The sequence below is a fragment of the Lygodium microphyllum genome, chromosome 7 (assembly GCF_053477565.2).
Source record: "Lygodium microphyllum isolate KBCC chromosome 7, Lygodium_microphyllum_v1.1.10, whole genome shotgun sequence".
Taxonomy (NCBI): Eukaryota; Viridiplantae; Streptophyta; class Polypodiopsida; order Schizaeales; family Lygodiaceae; genus Lygodium; species Lygodium microphyllum.
The window spans coordinates 18,730,756-18,751,169 of NC_141141.1; the positions used below are offsets into that span (position 1 = coordinate 18,730,756).

The following is a 20,414-nucleotide window of genomic DNA, read 5'->3' on the forward strand; positions in this document are numbered from 1 at the left end:
ATGAACATTTCAAAGATGTAGCCATGAATGAATTGCCTCAATCTTAACAGGATCCATATGAATGCCATCCGCCGATACAATGGGGCCCAAAAGGTGAATCTCATGCAAAAAAGAATTCACTTTTCTTGTCATTAGTCAACAGTTGATACCTGCGCATCCCAGTAAATACTATTGCCAAATGTTTGCAATGCTCGGTCTCATTCTTCGAAGAGACAATCATATCATCAAAGAAAATACCCAAAAATTCCCTATGCTACCAAAAGATGCAATCCATCATTCTATTGAACATGGCAAGAGCATAAGCCCAAATGGCATAACAAGAAACTCATACAAACCAAAGATATTCGGAAGGCTGTCTTGGATACATCCTCAAACCTAATCTGAATCTGATGGTAACCACTTTTCAAATCTATACGGTTGAAGATAGCTGCCCCTTGCAATCTATCCAAGATATCATCAATCCTAAGGATCAAAAATCTATTATTTATTGCAATTTTGTTCAAAGCATAATAGTCAATGCACATACGCCATGACCTATCCTTCTTCTGCACTAAAAGTATTGGAAAATAAAACAAAGATGAACTAGGTTGAATCAGCCCTTTCTCTAACAGCTCATTGACCTAACTCATAATCTCCTCCTGTTGGGCTGCACTAACCCTATAAAGTGGTTTATTAAGTGGGCTATTGCCGAGGATCAAATCTAAGCCATGATCCTCATGCCTTTCAAGTGGCAAGTGTCCTAGAAGTGACTTAGAAAAGCAATTAGTATACATTCGCAAAAATGACATGCGATCTTTATCCAAACTAGCCACATTTCCATTATCACTCTTATCCTTAGTGAAAACCAAGCTGAAAGATGACTTTTTATTACTTTGGAAATAGCAGAAGCAGATACATACATAGATTCCACTTATGAACTTTGCCTCTATGGAAGAGGGTCAAAATCTTATCATGAGCATCAATCACTACATGCACCCAATGGCACCAAGGCATACCAAGCCAAACATCGCATCATTCCAATGGAGCAATAAAGAACTCTTCGATGTCCACATAACTCTGAATGTGCAAACAAAGCTTTCCAATGATAGGAGTGACCGGCTCTGTGTGTCCCTTGCATGCCATACCAATCTCACCCATGGGCCCCATCTCATACTGTGTGATACCCAACGGGCTGCCATATCAAGAGAGATTTTTTTTTTGTTTTTTGAGCTGGGTGCCATATCAAGAGAGATGAAATTTGATTGTGCTCCTAGATCAAGAAAAATCAATGCATGCTGATCTCTGATTTTGGCCCATGCCCAGCTATGATCATTGGGTTGTTCTACCATGCCATCAGACACTAAACCAATAGTAGTTTTGCCTTTCTTTCCCCTTATTATCATCCTTTTCAGCTTGCTGTTTATTAGGACAGCTCCATCCCATGTGCCTTTCCTATTCACACATAAAGCATTTATTAGCAGCCATCAACTCCTTACGTTGTGCATCATTTTTTCCACTCTTTCTTTACGATCAGTTCCTCTTTCCAACCCTATTTTCAGTTCTGTCCTAATTTTCAGCTTTATTTTCAGATTTACCCTTTTTCTCAACCTTGGCCTCAATGATATGTGGCTTGGCATCACTATTGGAATTCTGCATCCTTTCCATACACCAATGTGTCGGTTGTAGTAGTAGTTTCTATAAGCTGAGAAATGCTAGCTCAATCCTTGGGATTGCAAATACATATTCATATGGCATGCTTTGTGCCCCGAGCATCATGACTATGCTGCCATACATGGGATTAGATGTTCCACTTGCATTACCCGGATACATTGGGTGTTGTGAGCCATGCATTGGCTACTACATACCATAGGGATTTGAGCCATACATTCTTGTATGTAGTGCTTAACCAACCATAGATGAAAAATAGTACCACCACCAAAGCATCCTTGCTGCCCATATTCCCATGGATTGGCACCACCAAGTTGGCTATGCATTTGCCCTTGCTACCCCACGAGTACCAACTGTTTATACTCATCAACCATTTTGAGCTCTTCCAAAGAAGGCTTAGGCATTTCCTTCAGTTCTTGTCACTGTCCCAAAGCTGTAGAAGGTGTCTTCTTCTCTTTGCCTTTGTTGTTCTTCCTTGGGACATTCATGAATTGAGAAAACTAGGGTTCCTTTGCCAATTCAACAAAAAGATTTACTACTGTACGCATTCGATCCTTAAAGCTATTGTCGAATTCTTCAACCCCTTACTAGTCATCAACCTCTTTATGCATTGAAGTGCCAATATTTGGATCATTTTCGATATTTTCAGCTTGTTGTCCATACTAAGAACCATGCCCAACATTAGTCATTGCATTTTCCCCTTCATCACATGACTAACCAAGGACTGATGTATCCTCTCCACTTGATCCCATATCACCATGTGAAGACATGCTTGCTGTAATTCACTGCTGAGAGCAATTTTAGCACTACTACAATAGTTCCAAGCTACAATCAAGTGCCATGGGCCCACCAATTGAAAGGATTTGATGGTATCCCATCAATGAGACCATGAAACCAACCTTTCTTCCATGAATGGGTGGTAATTTCCTGATTACAACTTACTTACAGCAACGATATTTATTACAAATCTAAGAAATGCAAATTAACTCACAATCTTAGAAAATGGACACCTTGCTGACCCCAAAAGTAGCGCCCCTTTCAGTATTTCTTTAACTTAAGTCTCCAATCTGATTTGCCCCTTGATTCAGGCAATCAATTGGCCTTCACCCACATTGATGGAGGTGGAAAATGCCCCAAATTCATTGATTTACTAGTCCCTCCACTTGAATTTGATTGAAAACGAGACTTTAGCCCTGTTGAATCCAAGTCTCGGAGCTTCCAATTTCTGACACACTTTCCAAAGCTGCTGCTAAACCCTACTTTTTGCTGCAAATTAGGTTTTCAACACAAGGAATTTGAAATTTCTCAACCTTAAGTAATCTCAATGCTGTAATCTTTGGAGCACGGCTATAGAAAGGTTGGGAGATGAGAGAGAATGTTGAGTAGAGAGAAAATTCAAACTTTCTTTGTGAAGAACTGAAGAAATTCAGTCATTTACAAGTTGCCCTGTCTCGACAACATGTAGATGTTGTCGCCTGCTGTTGGGAACCCTCTCCCTGTTGTCGCCTGCAATAAATGTTGTCATATGTAGGCCAAATGTGTCACTTGCAGTTTGGGGGTCCCCAAGAGCTATCGCCTACAGCCAACCCGCTCTTTCCTGCTGAAAAATGGAGAAAAAACAGTTCCAATCAACTCCAATAGCTCCCCACGATTCACAACAACAGAATGGTCACGTTTTTCCTCTTCTTCAACCTCCCACCAGTCTTCAATGGGCAAGTGTGCCAAATGGCAACCTTTCCAAATGGTTTTCAAAGCATTATCCATAATTAAATATTAATTTTTAGTCTTTAAATACTAAAAATTAATATAATAATTATTTCTATGCCTAAAAATTGGCTAGGCAACTTCCATTCCCAAGTGTCACTGCACCATCTTTGACCATCAGATCGAAGTTAGGTACCATTAAACGCCGCTTCTCTAGTGTCACCAACTGAATAACCTGGGCCAACAACTAGCACCAAATACACCAAGTACCTATGTAACATAACTTATAGCAACTTTTGCCTTTGATATCCCATAAATTCCTCAAGTCTCGAGCTTGTAAATTTATTGCAACCCCAATTACACCTCACATGTGCAACATTCACTTAAACATGTGATTAAAAATTAATCCACATGTTAAGTGAGGTTTCAAAAATACATGTCCATATGACACACAACATGTATGACCAAGACTGAAACACAAAGACTCAAACAAAGACAAGCAAAACTCAAACCCTAAACACAAAAACACAAAACACAAAAAAACTAAAAGCCTAGAGGTGTTGGAGACTTATTCTCCCCTTCTCACTTCCTCTTTCACAAAGTACAGTGACAATGTACAGGGCTCTAACCAATTAATGTGTTAACAGGGGCCAGAGCCAAGTAAGTGGGTGATGTGGCAAGCATGCACACACTTGCTAAAGATTAATATTATTAATCCAAAAATGGTTGTGTTAAGGCTAGAAGGTGAATCAAGCAGCTTGCACTGTAATTCTCTCTCTCTCTCCTTCATTGTGTTCAACTGCTGAGATCCTAATTCTTTATCAGAACAGCAAGCAACAATGTCTAATCTATCACCTATATAAGAGCTGGAAGTGGAAAGGCCCAAACATTCAGTACTCTATCTTCCTACTAAGATGTATGCTTTAGCAAGTGGAATTGCCATTTGTTCATGTCCAACCTTAGTAACTGCTGGCACACTCTCACCTTCAAATTGAGTCCTCCTCCAAGAATACAAACAAAGTTGCAAATAACCCAGGATTGGGAGCAACTTCCTAAGCATACTCTTGCATTCAGGTGCTAACAGTGAACCAGTCAATCCAATTTTTGTGACAGCCTTACTGTGAAATCTACTAAAGTGCGAAATTATTGTAACTGCCTTACTGTATAACCAACTGTAAGTGTGCAATTATAACTACCACTGGATGATCTTGATCGACTAGGTATCCTAACCAGATTTTTCACACCCTTCTGCCTTGAACAGACTAGACATTTGCAGCTGGTGGCAGTTCCACTAAGAGAACCTGTTTTTCCTCCTGTTCTATATTTGGCTAATACAGCTGTAAATATATGCAGCCAACTGCTTTTAGATGCCATTGCCTAAAATTTGAAATGCAGCATAATCCAAATATTTTACATCATGAATGTCACCAGTTTACGTGCTCTTACTATCTCTTCCTGCAAGCATTCATTCTGTTGCAAAGCGGCTCTCTTCTCCTCCGTCAATCTTGTAGCCTGGGATTGGTACTGCCAAAAGAGCACAAACGGAATCTATAAGCCATAAGGCAGAAAAGAATTTGATGAAATCTAGCTCTAGCAAAGCTTCAGAAAGACTCTTGACTATTCACAGGGTTTATCAGCACAAAAATATGAGATACCTGTTTCTCCTTTTCTTCAACTTTCCTACTGCTTAAATTCAACTAGCCTCACAACAACTACCAGAGAATTGAGAGGCTTCTATATCCCCTATATTTTATTACTCTCCCTCTTCCCCATATTACTTGTTGCTACAAGTCACAAGTCAAACCAGATAATTTAAATAATATTCACAACTGATGGTTATTATTATCTGGATACAAGAATGATTGGAGAATACTGATGGCTCTTGTAAGGTGAACCATTTAATTCAAGGAGCCAAGATTCACTTACTAGATGCACCAGAATGGATTCACAAGAGAGAGAGAGAATTCTCACTTGTTTGTTGCCAAAGAGTTCATTGAAATATTGGTTTCTTTCTAGATCAGTGTGCAAACAATCTGATGATCACTCCAGTCTTTACTCAGTCACGTTAACACAGTATGGTCTACAGTTTTGTTTTCAGAGAAAATAATGATTCTATGAATAAATGCCCTTCAGGACAAAGTATCCCAAGGCAAAGTGCAAAAATTGCCATGTAAGGGACTTCCAAAACAGAAAATATACAAAGGGAAAGTCTATAAAGGTTTCACAAATTTAGCAGATGAAAGGCCCCAAACAAAGAAGCTGCAAGCTAAACTGGAAACAGATGAATAGAATATGAAAGGCAACTATACCTCTGCAAGTTTCACTTTCAGATCACCGAAGTCTTTTCCCTGCAAATAGAGACAGGATTGAAAGTAAACAATTAAAAACATGGAACCATCGTACATGCCTCATATATATGGTGAAACTACTACAAAGGGTCAAAACAAAAATATGTGGACATGTTACCAAGAAGCAACATCTACAGATGTGCCTATATATGCCAGATAACAAGAATCAGGAAGCTTACAGACTCATAGAGGTTGCGGTCCCCATTATCGAAGCTTCCAGGAGACGTGCTCTGGTCTAAAACTTCAGAAGTAGGAGATTGTTGGGGTGGTGGGACATAAACAACCCTCAGCTTTGTTTCAGAGATTTCCCTACCAGGCTCTTTATTGAACTGTTAAGAACACCAGTAACAAAGAGAATTTAGATGCTACAAACCTTTCAAATATAAATTGGTCTGTGTGCGTGTGTGTGTGTGTGAGAGAGAGAAAGAGAGACAGAGAGTTGAAGTACACTGTACTTTTCAAAGCACTTTCAAATCAAGTGAAGACCTTGAACATGCATGCCCTCACAAGAAAAAGACAAGATTCAACACCTGAAGGAAGCCACCGACCACAACTAGTACTACTTCAAAGTAAAAAGAATGTTCTGGGTGAGGTATGCTCCCATCTGACTGCCATATCAGATCTCCTATGACTTTCATAATTTTGAAAGTCATAGAAATACTCCAGTTCTGTGAAAGTTAACGGATTTAGGATATGTTCAGCAGAAGTAGAAGAACAAATCAAGGAAAGAACAACTTTGGCTCCTAGAAGACCAAGGCCCATACCCCAACCCCAACTTGGTAAACGCAAAAACTACATTTTGAGACATTGTGTGCATGAATCACAAAAGTGTGCATATATGATGTAACTACTTTCTACAGATGTCTATTGCATTCCACCATCTGATGGTCAAAGTAAAACCTACAATATGCTGCCACTTGCAGCACTTAAGTGTGCCAGCCACTAAGATGCAAACAGTCTCTCACTAATCATGAGGAAAATAACTTATAAGTCTCTTAAGTGTACCGGACTCTAAGGTGCAAACAGTCTCTGGCCAAATATGAGGAAAATAATAGTGCAAAGATGCTTTCGGATGGCTCCAAAGAAGCTTTGTATACCTAAAACAAAGTTCATACAGAGTCACCGACTGTGGGGGCACTGGCACTTGCTCCCTCTCCCCAATAAAGGTCAAGTGATGAATGTATGTGGAGAAGGGAGCCTGAGAATATATAGGCCAAATAAATACCATAAAATATGACTGGCCGGCCAACATTAAATGCTGGCTGACTGGCTGCAAATAATGCCAAATCACAATAAATACTGGCAAATAAAATGCCTAAAATATCTCTGGTGCCCAGCCTACTGTACCACATGCACAGACTCAACCATGAACTGACTAATCTTATAACACCCTCTCTCAGAGCATGGGGGATCTGATACAATACAATATACAATGATAACGTCTCATCATAGTACATACAACAATGTCCATCATAGTAGAACCATGGATAACCAAGTAGTGGGCGCAAGCCACCACCAAGGTGCCTAGAAGAGAACCTGATGTTGATGTCAATCGTACCAGCTCCGAAAAATAGAGAAGAATAATAGCAGCTCTCATGTCCGTCAACAATGCCTCTGATGTAGCACACATGGCCTTCCTGTCGCCAATGCCGCAACGCATAAATGACCATGAATTCCCCTCGATGCATCAAAGACATCCCTCTTTGGATCTTGTGCATCTATATAGAAATATAGATGAGGCACGGCTGCCCCATCTCACCAACCTCTCACACTCCCTCTCTGGCATTGGAGAGTCGTGAGGGATTACCTCATCGCCACCACTCGAAAGCAACTGAGGAAGGGGCCACCAAGCCCTTCCCACGATCCAAAGAAGAGGATCCCTTCCACCCCTTGGACTTCACCTTGGCCAAAGGATCTGAGTTGAAATCTAAGGCAGATGTGGACTCGATTGGAGGTGTCCGCATCCCACATCGTCTTTTGCCCTTTTTTCTTCCTGGAAGCCGCTAACTCTTTGCAATAAATGGTCCTTCTTGCCACAGTGGTAACATTAGGCCTTCGACTTCTGCGTCTTCAAAACCCTCTCTAAGGTTGCAAGAGCCTCACCTGAACCTCCATAATGTGATGGAAGCTGCCCCTGTATCGCAAAATCACCTCATGCTCAAGTAACATCGAGGACATATGAAGAAAACTGACAAGAGTCGTAGATGTCTACGCCTGTAAAGCATTCACCACTCCATCAAACTCCGAAGAAAGCTTGTAGAGTACCGTACCAACAAGATGTGCCTTTGATAGGGGAGAGTGCATAGTCCGAAGCTAGTCCTAGATCTGTATAACTCAAAGTAGGAATGATTGGATCGCATCTTTAGGTTCAAACTTCAATTGTTGGAGCTTGCCATAGAAAGTAACGGCCCTCGTGGTGAAAGGAGCCTCGTACATCAGCTGCAACTTTGACCATACATCTGAAGCTCTCCTGCAAGAGGTGACCGCCGATAGGACTTCTTTGGAAATACACCAGAGTAAGGCCGAGTAAGCACCAGCATTATCCGAATCCCATGTAAGCATTGCTTCCTCATGGTTGTCTTCATCAAAATCAATTGGAACAGGAGAAGACCATTGAGGGCGTGCGATAGCTCTGCAAACCACATACCATAACCGCTTCTAGATGAACCGGGCCTTCATCACTACACTCCATGTGTGATAATCAAATCCATGGAGCTTGTCATCAATGGATGTGCATGTAGGAGCCATCTATAGAGGATTTAGAAGATAACTAGAGAAAAGAAGGTATTTGGAGAGAAAACACGGCCAAAACACGAGCATAGACTGCAAAAAGCAAGAGTTCATATATAGTATAACCCAAAACCAAAATAAGCCAAAAGCTACTGCAAAAAATCCAAAAATCTGCCAAAAACTGACAAAAACAGTAAAAACGGCTTGATAATGCAAGCGCCAAGAGATGCAAACACACCAAAACGCAGGCTAAAACGGACACACAAGATATACAGATACTGACATCAACAAAAAACGCAAGTAAAACAGGTTGTCTAGTTAGAGTAGCAATCGTCCAATCAACAAGGGTGAAAACAATCCTGAAATCAGCAAGAAAACACAACAAGAGCACCGATCTTGAAATCTAATACCATGTCAAAAGCGAAGCAACAATGGAAGCATAAACATGTGCTAAAATAAACTACTAAACACAAGACAAAAAAGAAAGGGAAAGAAAGAACACAATACAGATGAGAAAGATGTATGCTTGGGAAATTGAATCCATATACCAAGACATGAGATAGTACAAAAGCAATGTGAGTCACTGGCTATGGGGGCACTAACAACTGCTCCCTCTCCCCAAGAACTATCAAGTGATGAATGTATGTAAAGAAGGGAGTCTGAGAATATATAACCCAAAATAAATGCCATTAAATATGACTAACCGGCCAATATTAAATGCTGGCCGACTGGCTACAAATAATGCCAAATCACAATAAATGTTGGCAAATAAAATGCCTAAAATATCTCTAGTACCCAACCTACTATACCACCTGCACAAACTCAACCATGAACTAACTAATCTGCTAACAAGGAGTCATATGCCATGAGGCACCACTGTCAACAATCCACTTCCGAGTATATGGGGCCATCAACGCAACATTAGAAGACATGAGGGTCAAATCCTCAACCACCTCCAAGTAGAGGAAAGCAACTGAGGAAGCAGCCACCACTTAAGAATCCTTTGAAGACTTCTCCTTCTCCTCCTTCTGTTGAGAAACCATTTCTTCATTTCATCACCTTCAGTTAGGGTTTTGCACTGACAACCCCAAAAAGGGTCGGCGCCCTCATTTCTGGGCACTTTATCAGTGAGCGCCCACATTATGGGACACCACCCTAGACTATGGTTAGGGTTTTGCACCGACAGCCCCAAAAAGGGCTACTGCCCTCATTTCTGGGCACTTTATCAGTGAGAGCCCACACTAGTGGGGCGCCACCCTAGACTGTGCATGCCTATTAATAGGCCACCCTTTACACATTCCATTCACACTCACCGTTCATTCCTCTCTCTTCTCTTCTCTTCTCCATGTTTGCCAAGTTCACTCTATGTTTCACCTCACGAACCCTATTGTCTCTCTGGTACATCGTTTTTCTCGACATGGTATCAGAGCTAGAGGCACTCAAAGAGCTTCAAAGATCCTCTGCATCAGAGAAGGCAAAGACATGTTGCGGGTTTGGCATCTTCTTCTGACTACCCCCCATCTTCCGCTGCATCATTGGGAGATATTCTTCTCCTCTTCTCCCACCCTCCCTCCCTTTTACAGGTTGACACTCCGATGCTATGACATCTCCGCAAGTAGATAGACATACCAATGGGTGCTCCGATTGTGGCATCACCGAACACACCACCGTAGATTGCAGCCTTCGATCTTTGCTTCCTATCCCAACAGAGCATATGCATCTTTCCCCAGGCACTCCTTGTGCCACATCTCCTTTTTGGGCCATAGAGATTGTTCTGCATTGGCTATCAGAGTACTATGCTCAAGGCAATAAGACGCATCCGATGCGCATAAGTCCTTTCGAGCACATGGAGGATCGACTGGTGCTACAACCTCCCGGAGATTGTCCCAATGCCAGCAGCAGTCTTCTCCCACTTATTTTCAAGTACAGTGGCTTCCACAACCTACAAATCTACAGTCCGCTCCATCGAGAGACAGTGATTGTTTGATATCATCTCCTTGACAATCCGCTCCTTCGAGAGACAGTGGCTGCTCAACTCCTTCCTCTTCTTCAACTACCCAATCCGCTCCACTGAGAGACGACGACTGTTGTGAAGAAAATTGCTAGGGTTTGCACTGAGGACACATAGAGTGTACGACCACAACAGAAACACAAAGAAACAAACATAGACACAAAGCAAAACTCAAACCCTAAATACAAAACTCAAAACTCAAGCCCTAAACGCAAAACTCAAAACTCAAACACAAGCAAAAGAAGGAAGAGAGGGAACACAAGTCTAAAGTAAATGGATATTGTAAATGAATGTAAGAGTATACAGTGTGCTCAAGAGCAAAGCAATGTTGAAGTGTGACATCCACCGGAGATGGATTCCAAGTCTATGGCCACCAGTTGGAGTGTAGAAGTGTTGAATAGTGAATGGCAGCAGGCTGGTCACCAAAACGCAACAATCTGGAGGCTGGAAATTGGAAAAGGCAGCAGTGTACCACCAATCAGAGGCTAGAAACTGTGCACATTCCGCTATAAACAACAGATTGAAACAGTATCTGATGTGGCTGGCAATGACTAGATGATCAGATCGCAGCAAATGATGATGTCACCAGCGACTGACGTCAGCATGGATGAAGGCACTAGCAACAGGAGCAAACATGGATGGAGTGGCAGCAGTCTCGAGGGTTGAACAACCATGTGGCAGGAGACTGATGGCTGAAATTTACATATGGAGTGAGAAACCTGCACAGACGGAATAAGGCTGAATGGGGGCAGCCTGTCTATTTATAGATGTGGAAGGGCGCCCCAAAAATTAGGGTTTCTACTAAACTCTCTCGAACCACTCCCCGTTTTAAGGTTTTACTCTAAAAGGGCATTTTTTAGTGTGTTTTGGGACTGTTTAAGAGGCTAATCAGCAAGTAATGCATGTTTTAGCTCAACACCCCCCCAGGCCCAAAACTGAGCTGAAAGGATAGGCCAACCACTGTGATGTTTATTGACCCCAAGGTGTCCCACCCCAAAGCAACCAGGGCATCGGACAAAGAGTGTATGTCGACTACCCAATGGCCTGCCAAGACTACATAGGCAATGGTTATCTTACCAAGGGAATCCAAGTAGTCACCCCAAAGAGGACAGGGCATCGGACAAAGGGTACACAGTGGCTGCCCAATGGCCTACCAAACCCTACAAAGGTGGATGGAACCACATGAAACCTTTTTTTTTAATAAGTGAGATAAATGTTATGGGATGCGTCCGATTGGGTAATAGTGATCCAGAAGACAGGAGTAGATAGGGTACACCCAACACATCACAAAACAGTACAAGCTAACCCATCCAATCAGGGTGTTGATGACGAGGAAAAATAGGTGATAAGGTATCCATGTGATGAAGGAGGATGGTGGTATGGTGACATATACCGTCGGTGGAAACAGCCTAGGATCCGCTCAAGTGGTGCTCTGCGCAAAGTATGCTACATGCTGAAGAATAATCATGCAACAGGTGCCACTTGGACAGTGTCCCTCGTGGGGAAATTGTTCGCTTGCCCAAGCGCCCTAATACAAAGATAATGAGAAATCATGCAATGCAAAGGGGAAGAAGCCGATGTAAAAAACAAAGTATTGAAGCCTATAGAATACCAAGGAGGGTAGGAACCCCCTCTCAACCTGGATGTAGATGCCAAAGAAGGAAGAGGAGTCTGATGCCGGTCTTCGTATAGTGCCTAGAACCATAAGGAATGAAAGAAAAGGAAGTGGAGGAAGTGGATGAAGCACCCCGCTAGAAGAGCAAGGTAGAAGTCACCGCCATGATAGCATCGAGAGAGATGCTGCACGATCCACCTCGAGAGGGAAAACCATCATGCTGAAAGAAGAGCAAGCACTCCTAGGATGATGAAACCATAAAAGGAATAGTGCACATCCCCATGCCTCTAGCCTAGGTAGGACCTAAGCAATGTGCAAGTTAGCCCTACATTGAAAGACAAAACCCTACAAAAGAGATGAGAATCTGTAAACACAGAGGTTAGTGGTAAGATGCTTCAAAGCAAAATATAACAAAAAGAAAATCTAACTCAAAAGAAATGCAATGAATGTGTATGTGTGTGAATAAATGCAGCAGAAGACAAAAAAATGGAAAAGCTAAGGACAACGAATCCTATGGGCCCGACTCTAAGAGTGCGAAAAATGAATCCTAGACTAACCTAGGGTATCCGAAAGGACCTAGAGACATGCGAGTCTAAGAAGGTGGCCACCATCGCGTACGTCCAACAGCAAGGCTCTGCCAAGGAAACACTTGACGAGGTGGGGAGGAAGGGGAGATAGATGCATGAAGTGCAACGGGATGAAAACTTGAAGACCAACCAACCAATCCCTCAAGGGTAGTGAAAGAGATGGGCTGCTGAGGCTATACTCGAGCCACATGTCCAACAACAACAACGGATGCTGAAGGAGCAGATGAAGCAAGAGCGGAAGGCGTAGCCCCACTGGATCGTGCAGTAGTCTGCTGAGGCTTTTTAGGTGGAAGACCTTGGACCTTGGAGCGACACTCCTCGTCCACATGGCCTACTCTCTGGCAGTGTATGCAAAACCGGTTTTTCTTAGGGAGTTGCCAGATAGGTCTAGATTCTTTGGTTCCATCTGAGGAAGAGAAGTCACCCTTTGATTGACTTGCCTTTACATCTTGGTGTTCTTGCCACTGGTGGTGTTCCCTCCCCAAGAAGAGGCAACCAACCCCCTCTACTCTGAATAAGGCTGGGATGAGGATTTCTTGTGGACTTGATCATGCAACCTCACGTAACGCAAGAACTAGCACTCAAACTCGTAGAAGGTTGGCAATCGAGGTTGGGAGATGATGTGTTGAATGAAATAGTACTTTTCAAACAACTTATTCAAGAAGAATGTAACCTGATCGTCATCTAACTTTGAAGAGCCAATAGTGGCAAACTCAACAAGTAACCGTCTATATTCAGCCAGCTTGACTTTCAGATCATCCCTTTTCGCAATAGAGAACTCTTGAAGCTCAAAGTCAAGATTGATGCGCGGAGTATGATCACAGCCACATAGCGGTCAAGAAGGTGACTCCAACACTCTGATGTGCTGCAATTGAGAGTGAAACTCAGGAAGCAATCCTTGTATCAGCTCAACATTGGTTGTGGCATTGTGGGCTCTCCAATGACGGATGTAATCAGGGTGAGCTAGTCAAGGGTCTGACATAGGCTCTAGACCAATGACGAGGTCCCAAAGACCCTGAGACTCAAGCACTTGTTGCATGAAATTAGACCAAGTGGTGAAATTTGACCCGTTAAAACGTGTCTGGTCCGTGAAGGCATTCTTGGCTATTGCAACAGGAGTGGTAGTGCTCGGAGATAGTGTGAAAAAGTGTAGTGTGGGTAGAATGGGGGAGTGGAGTACACTTGGGAATGGGCCCAAAAGTGCCCACCAAGTATGCGGGTAGTGAGTAAGGTGAATCCATAGGTAGGGATGGGTTGACTAGGCATGGGCACGGTAACCACATGAGAAACCCAAGAAGGTGGGACAGAAACACGAGAAGCAAAAGATGGGAATCCCTGCATAGGTGTAACCCAAGGAGAGTGTGAAGACGCACCATAAGCTGAGGATGGAAACCCCTGCGTATGAGTGGTCATGGGAGATGTGAAGCTGGGAATAATGAGGGAGATGCCCATCACAATCGGCCCAGGAGTTATGGGTGTGCTTATTTGTTGAAAGGTGAGAGACACTGTGTTAAAGGGTGGCATTGCCCCTAACGAAGTACCATGGTGCAAAGAGGTAGAGAATGGGGTGGAGAAGAAAAAAGTGCTAAGAGCGATGGAAGATCCAACCCCTAGGGTGTGTGATGTAGATGTGGAGTGTAATCCAACGTTTTGGAAAGACAATGAGAGGTGATCAAGGTGTGATATAGAAAATGGTGGGATGAAAGGAAAGTGAGAAGTATGTGTAATATGCTCAAATGAAACAGAAGTTGTAGATGTACCTGAATTTCGTCTGCTTCGTGAGCCCCCTCTATTGAAGTTCACATATACAGTGCCATCCAGATCCTGTACCTCAAAAGAAGAAACGGGCGAGGATTTTGATTCATGCAACACAAAGAATTGTACAAACCTAACATTGGACCTAGCTGAGATGATGAAGATGGATCGCCAAACGTTCCGAATGCCATATGTTCTCCATGATCGGAGAGGTGGCCAACCTCACCAACCAATCCGAATGTAGTAGCAAAACTGGTAGAAGGGGTGTAAACATCATTGTACTTATTGCGATAGTACTCCTCAAAGTCCTCCTCTGTCATGTTAGTGAAATCTAGTGAAGATGGAGTGTCATCCTCCTAACTGAGTCCATAATGCCGTCTCAAGGCCTCCAATGATGGAGAAGCCTGATAAGACATCATAGGAACTGGAGAAGAAGGCGTCTTGGACATTGTGATTCGGTTACGGGTTGTATTGTGTGCCTCGCACAAAGACTAGCTCTCCACAATATCCGCAAGATACTCTTTACAAGAGCACTGGCTTTGATACCATGTGAAGAAAACTGCTAGTGTTTGCACTGAGGACACACAGAGTGTATGACCACGACAGAAACACAAAGGGACACAAACACAGAGGGCAAAACTCAAACCCTAAACACAAAACTCAAAACTCAAACACAGAAACTCAAAACTCAAACACAGAAACTCAAACACAAACAAAAGAAGGGAGAGAGAGAACACAACTCTGAAGTGAATGAATGCTGTAAATGAATGTAAGAGTATACAGTGTGCTCAAGGGCAGAGCAATGTTGGAGTGTGACGTCCATCAAAGACGAATCCCAAGTCTGTGACTACCAATCGGAGTGTCGGAGTGTCGGAGTGCTGAATAGTGAATGGCAACAGGCTGGTCACCAAAACACAGCAACCTGGAGACTGAAAACTGGTAAACGCAGCAATGTACCACCAATCAAAGGCTGGAAACTGTGCACATTCCGCTATAAACGGCAAGCAGAAACAGTGTCTAATGTGGCTCCCGATGACTGGATGATCAGATCGCAGCAAATGATGATGCCGCCAGCAACTAACGTCAGCATGGATGAAGGCACCAACAGCAGGAGAAAACACGAATCAAGTGGCAGCAATCTCGCGGGCTAGACAGCCACGTGGAAGGAGGCTGATGGCTGAAATCTACATGTGGAGTGAGAAACCTGCACAGACAGAATAAGGTTGAATGGGGGCAGCCTCTCTATTTATAGATGTGGAAGGGCGTCCCAAAAATTAGGGTTTCCAGTAAACTCTCTCAAACCGCTCCTCGTTTTAGGGTTTCCATTGAAACCTCTCAAACCGCTCCCCATTTTAGGGCATTACTCTAAAAGAGCATTTTTTAGTGTGTTTTGGGATTGTTTAAGAGGCTAATCAACAAGTAATGAATGTTTTAGCTCAACAACTATTGCCCACCTCTTGCTCATTCTGAGCCCCACCCTTCCCCACCCTCAACTACTCAAGTTCGAGGGGCCACCTCTGGGGTTTTCTTTGGCACCCCAGATATCTTCTTCGGCACCACCGGCAACACTTCCTTCGTCATTCAACATTTCGGAGTCCGTGATCCATGAATTTTTGGATTCCCTATCTACTTCAAAGGGGGATGTTATTTCTTTGCCCTCAGAGGGGGCATCTACTTTTTCAACTTCAACGGGGGCCCCTCCACCTCCCACCTCAAAGGGGAAACCTGCTCCACATGACGTTCTTCAACCATCCTCTACTTTATTTGGATGGTTATCTTCAACCGATCATCTCTTCTACTAATACCCAAGATCTTCAGGTACCACCTAGATCGGAACCTTGGAGGTTCAGCCGCGACTTGGTGACGAGGCCTTCATATTTCTTCTAGCATGGATGTACGGAGCTAGTGGCTTTTCCCCGAGGTTGAGTTTCAGGTTCTCCACTTCACTCTGTCTACTGTTCTTTACTGCAGGTTCCCTTTCCAGTGGAAATCTTGGATCTTAGGGATCCTCTACCTCCTATGCATTACATAATTTCATCATCTTTGTACTAGGGCGCTTAAGCAAGTGAACAATTTCCCCACAAGGGACACTGTCCAAGTGACGCCTGCTGTATAAGCATTTTTCCGCATGTAGTATTGCATCTCTTCACTCCTCTTTCTCCGTCCCTTTTTGGGCTTGAGAGGGGGTGTTGAGAAACAATTTCTTCATTTCATCACCTTTAGTTAGGGTTTCGCACTAACAGCCCCAAAAAGGACCAACGCCCTCATTTCTGGGCACTTTATCAGTGGGTGTCCACATCAGTGGGGCACCACCCTAGACTGTGCATGCCTATTTATAGGCCACCTCTTTACACATTCCATGCACTCACTGTTCATTCTTCTCTCTTCTCTTCTCTTCTCCATGTTTACCGAGTTCACTCTGTGTTTCACCCCGCAAACCCTACTGTCTCTCTAGTACATCATTTTTCTCGACACCTCCTCCTTGTCGAGGCAATCCTTCTTCCAGTGACCTGTTTTGCCACAGATGTGAAAAGTAGACTCTCTTTCTTTGTCCTTGGATTTATCCTCCTTTTTCTAAGAGCATTAACCAACCAAAGCCTCAAATTTAGAAGCATTGGTCCCTTTCAATTGCTCCTCTTGGTCCAAGACCATAGGAACCAACTCTTCCTACTGAAGAGTCTCAAACCGCGCCCTGAAGCGATCAAGGCGAAATAAAAACCATTAAAGCGGGGCGATAATTGTGAAAGAAGAGTTATAACATGTCTTCAAAAGTAATCACCTTTCTTGCGTTTTATACGTGCATCTGAAGCTACCTCAACTTGTTAATATGCTCTCGTATAGAATATGACTTATTGACACTCATGGTCTACATTTGCACTTCCAAAGAGACTTACTTCATGACAGTCATATGATTGTACATCTAATCAAGCTCCAACCATATCTCCCAAGCCACCGTCAAATGCTCAATATGAGACAGAACAACTGTAGTATATGAGAGAGATAAAAACAAGCAGATGCAAGCATTGAGTTTATCCCAATGTGCCTGAGCCTTTGCCAACTCCACCTTATATAGAAGAGAGTTTGGACTTGTCTCACGAAGAAGGACGATGAATAGCCTCTGTAACAAGCTCCACAAAATCATAGGACTCCAAAATGGCAAGCATCATGACCCACCAAATGCGGTAATTCTTGCCATCGAGCTTTTGATCTAATGGAAGAGTTGGTAAGACGAGCACCTTCCAATCCATGATCGCCTAAAACTCTGTCTCAACCTCAAAAGACATTTTCACCTACAATGCCTGCACAAAACACAAAAAGCAACCACCTTTGACAGCGGGAATACAGCTTGCTAAGGCTCTTGACCACTCATCCCGCTCCTTCACCCACCGAAGGCGACAAAAAGGTAAATTCTGTACTTGAAGGCCCAAAACACAACCTTCTTCCCTTCTCTAACAGCACAAACTAGCAACAGCTTCAATAAATCTTCTCCTTTCTCGTACGCCCACACTTGCCTCAGCCTTGTTCTGATGTGCAACCCTCCTATCGCCCTTGAACAATAAAAATGCAACCTTGTGTCGCACTAAAATCTCCTCTTCATATGGGTCAATCCTTCAATGCTTTGATACCATGTGAGAGTGAAGCAATGCAGAGGCAAATGACCAAGACAAATAAATATACACGGGGTGCATTAAGAATGTCTGCGTATGTCTCCACCTTGAAGATGTCGATCTCCGTCAACCCTAAGGGCAGTCTCCACAGTTTGCAACCTGAAAGCTGGAAGCACAACTGAGAAGGACTGCAAAAACCAAGGCCAATAAATAGGCCAACAAAAAATGCTAAAAAACGCCAAGTCAATTAGTCCAATCAATCTGACTAGCCTATCCGACTATCATGTCAGCAACTACCACACCTGCCATGTGTCGTTGCCTAGAAACTACACCTGCTGCTCTTGCTTGCCCAAGGAATGTCTAGCTCTAACAAAACCCTCCTTCACAAAGGTGGGCTCCCTATCTTGTATGGTACAAGTCATCAAACAATAGTTATTACGAACAAGCTCGATGCAATGTGTCTTATTCTTCCCAAATCGCCCCAAGCATCACAACGTATATCACATGCCTAACGAGAATATATCGATACTTTCATTGTCGCTTTATCCTAAATGAAGTCTCTAGAACATCCACCAATGCCAACTCAGAGGGTGAATCCAATGGTGAAGCAATCTCCTCCACTAATGGTGGAACCGTAAGAGGCATAGACTCTAAAGGCATTCACTTAGGTGCCCAACTATCACCCAAATCTCCAAGTACACTGTGACATTAAAAGTGACATTTAATGTCACGTTAAGGTCATAAATATGGAATGTGACATTAAAGTGACATTTAATGTGACATTAAGGTAAATCTAGGGGAACAAGCACGAGAATGACCGTCCGGGCTCTTGGGCGCCCGAACAGGGTTAAGGGGAGCCTAGAGAGTAAGAGAGTCCAAGAATAGTAGGACTCAAGAAAAGTTGACGGCTGACAGAGGAAACGAGGAGAGAGGTGCTAGCACTTATCTAGGCGTGGTTGGGAGGAGAATACTCACTCGTGCTCAGGATTTTGTTCATCGTTTTCTCTGTGTGTTTCCCGAATCATCTTTCATTGGTATCAGAGCCTATGGTTCAACGATCAGATCCGCCGTCTATCAGAGATCGTCAGTTGTTCGTCAGATTGTCAATAATACGCCAGGTCATTATTCGCCCGCCAGGTCGTCAACTTTTCGCAAGGTCGCGTGAATATCAGGCGCCGTGAAAACGCGACGGGCCGTGAAGTAAAAGAAAAGTGAGACGTGCCAGGCGCCGTGAGAACGCGACGGGCCGTGAAGGAAAAGAAAAGTGAGACGTGCCACGTCACATTATGTGACACGTTACGGGCAGGGAAAAAGACCAGAAAAGACGTGGAGTCGCGAGGACCAGACCAGAAGTGGCATCGCGAGGACCAGGCATGGGGTCACGAGGAAACGTGACACGACTGCAGCAGATGGAGGTGAAATGTGAAATGTGACTTGGTCACGACTGCTGTTGACGGGTAACTGCGACTGCTCCTGAGATGGACATGACTGCGACTGTTGTGAGAGGGACAGAAGAATGTCATACACGACTGAAATCAGGAAATTGAATTTCCAGCAACCACAGCCTGCCATTAAAAATCAGGGAAGTACTTTATCTTGTATGCAAATTTCTTATTTTTGCTTTCCAATTCCAGTGTATTAATGGCAGAAAAAGGGAAAGAAAGGGTAATGGAAAGCTCTAGTTCTGGGGACCAACCTATGGTAGATCCCCATGAACCAGAAATACAAGAAGAACAATGGGAAGAATTTTTTGCTACGCGAGAGCAATTCGATGATCTTACTGCTCGTGTGCAAACTCAGGGGGTTCAAATAGAATTTTTAACTCAAACACTTACTGAAATAAAATCTCAATTAACTTTATTGTTGGAAAGAGATAAAAATGAGATAGAAATCTCAGATGTCCCATCTTCATCGAAAGATTTAGATATGACTATGCGAGATCCTAAGGAACCCCAAACTTACCATAAATTCAGGGATAATCCAGTTCTAAAGGATATGAAACCACCTCAATTTTACGGGGAGGAAAAAGATAGGAATAAAGACACAATCTTTAATTTCCTCCAAAAATGGGAAGATTTACATAAATTAAAAAATACCCCACCACATCTCCAAGCACTGGAGGCTAGTTTAACTTTGGGGCCCAAAGCATATAAGTAGTGGCGAACTTTAAAGGATGCGAATAAAATACCTGAAACTTGGGCTCAATTTAAATCCGTCTTTTTGAAAGAATTTCTTCCTGAAAATGAAATGGAAAGAAATTGGGAAGATTGGGATTATGTCAGACAAAAGGGAAGACCCCTGCTGACATATTTGGAGGAATATCGTGAGATAATCCTCAAACTGGAAGAAATAGATGAATTCCAAAAAACAAGAAGATTCATTAGGGGACTAGATAAAGCCTGTAAAAAG

At 43.1% G+C, this 20,414-nt stretch overlaps 1 protein-coding gene across 3 annotated transcripts in view; it reads right to left on the bottom strand.

Annotated features, from left to right (window-relative positions):
* Nucleotides 1-20,414, bottom strand: part of LOC148033227 (vesicle-associated protein 1-2-like) — a 41,879-nt gene that overhangs the window by 13,500 nt on the left and 7,965 nt on the right. Inside the window, exons 6-8 of one of the 3 annotated variants that reach the window (XM_087681122.1) lie at nucleotides 5,879-6,028; nucleotides 5,661-5,699; nucleotides 4,766-4,875 (exon numbers count right to left, since the gene is read on the bottom strand). In XM_087681122.1, coding sequence (XP_087537248.1) covers nucleotides 4,766-4,875; nucleotides 5,661-5,699; nucleotides 5,879-6,028 — 299 coding nt within the window. The remainder of the gene's footprint in view (nucleotides 1-4,765; nucleotides 4,876-5,660; nucleotides 5,700-5,878; nucleotides 6,029-20,414) is intronic. The other 2 variants (XM_087681119.1, XM_087681120.1) reach the window with 2 other exon arrangements.